Here is a 6,314-nt window from a genome sequence, read left to right as displayed (position 1 = left end):
CCCCCCCCTATAAGATCATTGATGAGACATATAATTCTGAGAGATCATTTATATCATTGAAATATTGTTGATGTTATGATTTTGTCCTCTTGTCTCCCCTAACTTGAGATCGCTAATGTCATAACTTTGTCTCATTCAATGGTCTCCCATAAGAGATCGCTAAAGTCATGACTTTGGCCTTATACTTGTCTCCCCTAAAAGATCATTGATATCAGTTGATTTGGTCCTCTTGTTTCCCGTAAGAGAATATTTGTGTCAGGACTTCATTTTCTTCCCCGAGAGAACGTTGACGACGTATGACTTTGTCCCAATAATTGTCTTCCCTTAGAAAATATTGATTTGATAATTTTCCTGCAGGGGTCATTGGCTGAATCGGACAAGATTACAATGGAAGTGGCCAAACTGCTGAAGGATGACTTCTTACAACAGAATGGATACACAGCTTACGACAGGCAAGTTGTGTTTGACTCGTCATGTTTCAACATTTCATCATACATCCAACATGTTATGATGAAAGAAACAAGAGGTGTAACTTACGGTGTTTCCATTCTAAATATTCACAAAATGTGGAGGTGCATTAGTTTTTGTTAAACATATAATAAAAGAATATTAAAGTAATTCCTATTCCATCTGACTTCATTGAAAACTGGGAAGCTTGTTACATAAAGTTACCGAACTCATTTACCCCTGAAATTTTATAATAAACTATTCTTACCTTTGAATAAGTAGAGTTCAAATGTGTCTTCAGGGGTGCATGAGTTAATATGAAATGGGAACTCTTATGTGACTTCACATGGAAAAATAAATTGAATATTTTGATTATGACTTCTCTTGTAAAATCCTTACATTGATGTGTTCTATCCATTCACTAGCATTGTTGTTTTCTGGTGAGCCTTAGCGAAAACTATCAAAGCCTACAATAACATTAACAGGTCCTCGAGGTTTAAACATGAAACACATTATGAAAATTTACATGAAATTAAATCGGTTGTTCCAATTATAAAACATGCTGGTCCTCAGTTAGCTCAAAACATAGTTCATTGATTTTCTTTGCTTTTACAGATTCTGTCCATTTTACAAGACAGTTGGTATGCTGAGAAACATCATGGCTTTCTATGATATGGCACGGCATGCAGTTGAAACTACAGCACAGAGTGAAAATAAAATCACATGGGGGATCATTCGTGAACAATTGAATGATGTCCTGTACAAACTGAGCAGCATGAAGTTCAAGGTAAGTTTTCCAATTTAAGATTTATTCAATCACTTGTCTCAACAGTTATTTTTTTTTGCCTTGTTTTACAGCTGCTTCTATCAAAATTGAGGATAATTTTCCGAAAAGGATAAAAAAAAATCAGGAATATCTTGATAATTTTCTTTAAAAAAAATGCTGTATTTTTTCCAATTCATAAAGGAACAAGCTGTTGTAAAATTTAGATAAACAAAAACACTGCTCAGTAGCGTGAATTAGTTAACAGGGAAAGGATTTCTGTACTTGAAATTGTCTGGCTCGTAACTAATGCACTGCCCAAGTTTTTTGATTCCTTGAATGGTCATTTCAATTATTATCATTCTTTAAAATCCTTCAAAAGACTCCAGAATGTATCACATTATTTATTGCAATCAGTCAGTCAGTTTTAACTTTTTTTACAGGACCCAGTGAAAGATGGCGAAAAGAAAATCAAGTCGGACTATGATGATCTCCACGAAGAAATGCAACAGGCATTCCGCAATCTAGAGGACTAAACTTTCAAAGATTATACATATGTGTCATTGTAGATCAAAAATACTGTTATTATTTCAAGTTTTTTATTGTACACGATGCCAATATTTTCTTCCAATTTCTACATGTCAGTTCATAAGTTCTGTATGTGATGTGGTTGACCAAGGCGTTAAACAGAAGTGGAATTATTAGGAGTTTGGTCGATGACAGAATTATTCAGTGTGTTCTGAAAAATGTCAAATCCAGATTCTTTCACGAAGAATGTAGAAAACACATGTCTCGCAAACCAAGACCAAGACGTTGTTTAATGACTGATAAGGAGAGTGACAGCTGAACACAAATTTCAAGATTATAATGAAAAGCGGAATATATATTGAAGTTTAAGGTGGAGTGTCCCATGTTTGAAAATCTGCAAATATTGTTAAGGTAGAATGACCCACCATTTTTTTTTACTGTGTATTGGCATTCATTTTTCTTCTTTTTCTAAATTCTTGTAATTTCTTCTACAATCTTGTAAAGGCATTTTAGGTTGCAGCCATTTTAGGGAGTGTGAACATTCTAGAATTGCAAAACTAGTAATTATTCATTACCTGTGGTGCAGCGGTGAAGCTCCTGCTAAATTGTCAAGAGGACAGGGGCCAAATCATCAAAGATGGGCCAAAACGATTTTGTGAAAAAATGGAACGCTCTTTCTATCGTAAGTGGGCGAGCAACTCCAAGTAATGAAAATGATGAACAGAGTGGATCTCTTCTTTGTTGAAGATAAAAAAAGAGAGTGCTAGTTTAGTTCGACACCATACCGTGATGGTTTTCACAGTGTTAATGAAAGATACGATGAAGGTTTCGTGTAAGCTGTATAGTTGTTAGCCATTTGTGATTGATGTTCATAAAATGAACCTTGATCAGGTTTTTTGGTATTTTTGTATTCACATAATTATGTGATAAGTTAAAGGTAAAGAAATCCATCATGTTTTGTAAAGAATTTTGGTCAGAAATTATTAGAGAAATTTTATGTAGTCATTTGAACAGAACCGGTCAGTAAGTATCAAAAGCCTTCTTTTTGTGTTCCAACATATTCATAGAATAACGATGATTGTGCTTCATTCATTCTATTTCAGGATCTGAGACAGAGAAATCCACTAACATTGAATTAAGGGTATATGCTACCTTGCTGCCAACAATGTCTCCTTTTCCAAGTAATTTCATATTAAGCAGCTTGTAAGTTACATTCGTACACAGCAGACAGCGATACTATATACTGGGAAATGTTTGCCCTTTGGCTGTAAAGTGTATTTTCGCTCAGTATTGTATTCGCCCTTCTCATGTAATTTCTATGTACATTACATTGCTTACCAATGGTCACTGTTATGACAAATTTGCCATCATTATGGAGAGCGAAAAAAGGCGAAAATAAAACTGCAGCGAAAATGTCTTGGTATAAAGTATTGGTAACATGCATGCTATTCCAGAGAACAGTTATCAATATTAAAAGCAATTTTTTGAAAAACAGTTATTAACACTAATTTGAACCAATTAAAGGAAAGTTAAAATGGAAGGTAGCATGTACCCTTAAGTCAGAAATGCCTGTGACTTCTACTAATCTATTATCAATGGAAGAGATGACTGTTTCTGTGATGCTTGTCTTGTTGATGGCTGGTTTATCATTATCACATGTCATTTGTAATTTCATTACAGGGTAAAGCATATATTTTTTTTTTTTTTTTTCCATTTTGAAAGAAATACATGTATGATTAAAACGGTTCTGTTCTTGTGAAGTCAACCATCCAATTTTGGTATAGGGGACACAATTGCATATAAGTTTGCCCAGAATTTTTTCTCTTTGATTTCCTAGACGTTTCACCCCTATGTAACTTTAGTAGATTCTTCCATCCGTTGATATGGATGAGTCCATCATGGTCTACAGCAGGGAAAGGGTTAACAATTGTGATATATAAATGTTGTCTGGTTTTCGCCTGCAGACCATAATAGAATGTCCATTGTGCATGGATATTTGCATATACAACTCCTGAAACATAAAAAAACAACACACAAAAATTGTCTATTTATCATTAGGTATGTTGTGAAACCCACTAAAATTGAACTGTGGCTGTTATTCTGTCATGACAGCTCTCCTGTGCTAGTGGTATTGAATATAAAACAGACATGACAATTTTTCAGCTTGAGGACTAAATTTTGAATACAAAAAAAAAGCCTATGGACTAATACCTTTAATGTTCAAGTGAAATTTAATATGACATATTTTTTTTAAAAGGAACAAATACCATTTATCAACCTAGTGTACACTTCTTGAATTGGATTTTTTAAAAGATAGAGTTATCTCCCTTGTGTATTGATAGGAGAGCTACCTCCCCTGTGTACAGATCGCTAGAAGAGAAATTTACCTGATGCTGATTACTAGTCAATCATTGTTGTATTAGAAAGGATAGTTGTTGAAACTGAATGTCAGAAATTTTATGTAATTGTGGTTGAAAATCATATAGATTATGATTAAAGTATGTTAATTGGTATTAATGAACATTTTGTACATTGTATATAATTTATTGTATATCGACACTAGCACAGTACCATGTTCCACATTCCTTGGCGAGCTTCTTTTGTCCGGTTGCTACAACTGTTGTTGCTGTGAATCTTGAACAACCGTTGTTGTCATGGACACATGTTGTTGCTGCGAACATTTTGTTGTTTTAACAACACTTGTTGTCATCAACTAATATGTCTGTTTAAAACTAATTGTGATATGCATCGATTCATTTACATGATTTTTCTTTTCTTTTTATTCAAGTGCTTCATTTGAACGAGTGTAACAGTTTTATACTTACCTGGTGAAAATAAATTTAGAGTCATGAAATTCAGAAGATTTTGTATACCACGTATACTTTTTCTTACAGCTTATATTCTTTAACCATCTATACCCAATTTAATGTTCGCCATTGAAAAGGTGGGCAACAATGAACAAATACGATTTAAATTTAAATAAGAAAAAGAGCATATTATAAACCAATTAGTTTATCAATATTTCTGTTATTGAAATTAGATTGAAACCCTTGCCATTAGATAAGGTTACACTACATTTTTCACAAATAAAATGATTAAAATACAGAATAGTTTTGTACTGGCTTAGTATTGAGAATTGACGTTGCCAGTTGGTTCACAACAATGTTTTAACGAGCCAGAGTTCTAGAGAGATCGACGCATCCCATTTGATGTGGGCATGTACAAAATATGAACAAGAGCAGCTCCTTGTGGCTTTCATTCAATCTTTCTGAACAAAAGTAAATCATATCAATTATCTAAATTGTTTTTCAAAAACGTAAATAAGTTGTGCATTTAAAAAAAAAAAAATGCTCTCCAGGCATTTTTGTTTCTTCAATTTCGTTGAAATATTAATACAATTGTTTAAATATTATTGTGCTGAATTCACCCTCAGTAAGTTGTGTAGTTCGGTAGTATTGAGAAGGTAGGAGTTCTGTAGAGGAAAAGAGCAGGGTGCATGGCGTTGTATTATTATACATGTATAGAAATATATGTAGAATGGGTTATAAGTTATTGTAATCAAGAATAAATGTGATCATAATTATATTATTTGATGAGTTTGGTTTTACTTTTGTAAATGTTGTAGCTCACTGGAATGTGCTGTAAGTGTACATTTTGAGCACTTAAAATATTGGGCTAACTAATTAATGCGCCAATTGAAATTAATGGGTGTTCTTTATTAGCTCACCTGGCCCGAAGGGCTAAGTGAGCTTATGCCGTGGTGCGGCGTCCGGCGTCAATATTTTACTTTAAACGACTTCTTCTTTATAACCAAAAGGCCTAGGGTGATGATATTTGGCCAGTAGCATGCTGGGATGAAGGGCTACCAAGTTTGTTCAAATGAATGACCTTGACCCACTTTCAAGGTCATTGCTGTCAGATGTCTTAAAATGTTCAAACGACTTCTCCTCAATAACCATAAGGCACAGGGCCACTGATATTGGGCCTATAGCATGCTGGGCTGAAGGGCTACCAAGTTTGTTCAAATGAATGACCTTGACCTTCTTTTGAGGTCACATGGGTCAAATGACATAAAATCTTCAAATGACTTCTCAATAACCAAAAGGCACATAGTACTAATATTAGGCCAGTGGCATACTGGGATGAATGGCTGCTATGTTTGTTCAAATGAATGACCTTGACCCACTTTCAAAGTCACAGGGGTCAAATATGTTAAAATCTTCAAACGACGTCACCTACATAACCAAAAGGCCCAGGGTATTGAAATTGGGCCTGTAGCATGCTGGGATGAAGGACTACCAAGTTTGTTAAAACGTTAAAAATTGTGGTTCTGAATATATTCAGATATGTGTAAATAAGTGTAAAAATAAATTCTGGAGTGATGTGCTCAGATCTTGGTACACACTAAATACAAAATATTATGATAAAATTCTTCAGGAAAACATATTGAAAGTTCCCATTTGGTATAATAGTAAAATCAAGATAGGAGGAAGAGCTGTTTTTTACAGAAAATACTATCAGAAAAACATTTTTATTATAAACGATATGATAAAGGTTAGCACAGGTTTGTTTTACA

The 6,314-nt window shown here is 34.0% G+C and overlaps 1 protein-coding gene across 1 annotated transcript in view; it reads left to right on the top strand.

Moving 5' to 3' along the window:
* LOC110462983 (V-type proton ATPase catalytic subunit A) overlaps nucleotides 1–5,326 on the top strand; it is a 26,857-nt gene extending 21,531 nt beyond the window's left edge. The window contains exons 13-15 of the mRNA XM_021517288.1: nucleotides 358–452; nucleotides 1,063–1,234; nucleotides 1,654–5,326. Coding sequence (XP_021372963.1) covers nucleotides 358–452; nucleotides 1,063–1,234; nucleotides 1,654–1,746 — 360 coding nt within the window. The 3' untranslated portion in view covers nucleotides 1,747–5,326. The remainder of the gene's footprint in view (nucleotides 1–357; nucleotides 453–1,062; nucleotides 1,235–1,653) is intronic.
* The last annotated feature ends 988 nt before the right edge of the window (nucleotides 5,327–6,314 follow it).

This window comes from Mizuhopecten yessoensis, unplaced genomic scaffold, assembly GCF_002113885.1.
Source record: "Mizuhopecten yessoensis strain PY_sf001 unplaced genomic scaffold, ASM211388v2 scaffold1471, whole genome shotgun sequence".
Taxonomy (NCBI): Eukaryota; Metazoa; Mollusca; class Bivalvia; order Pectinida; family Pectinidae; genus Mizuhopecten; species Mizuhopecten yessoensis.
This window is presented reverse-complemented; position numbering and strand designations above follow the sequence as displayed.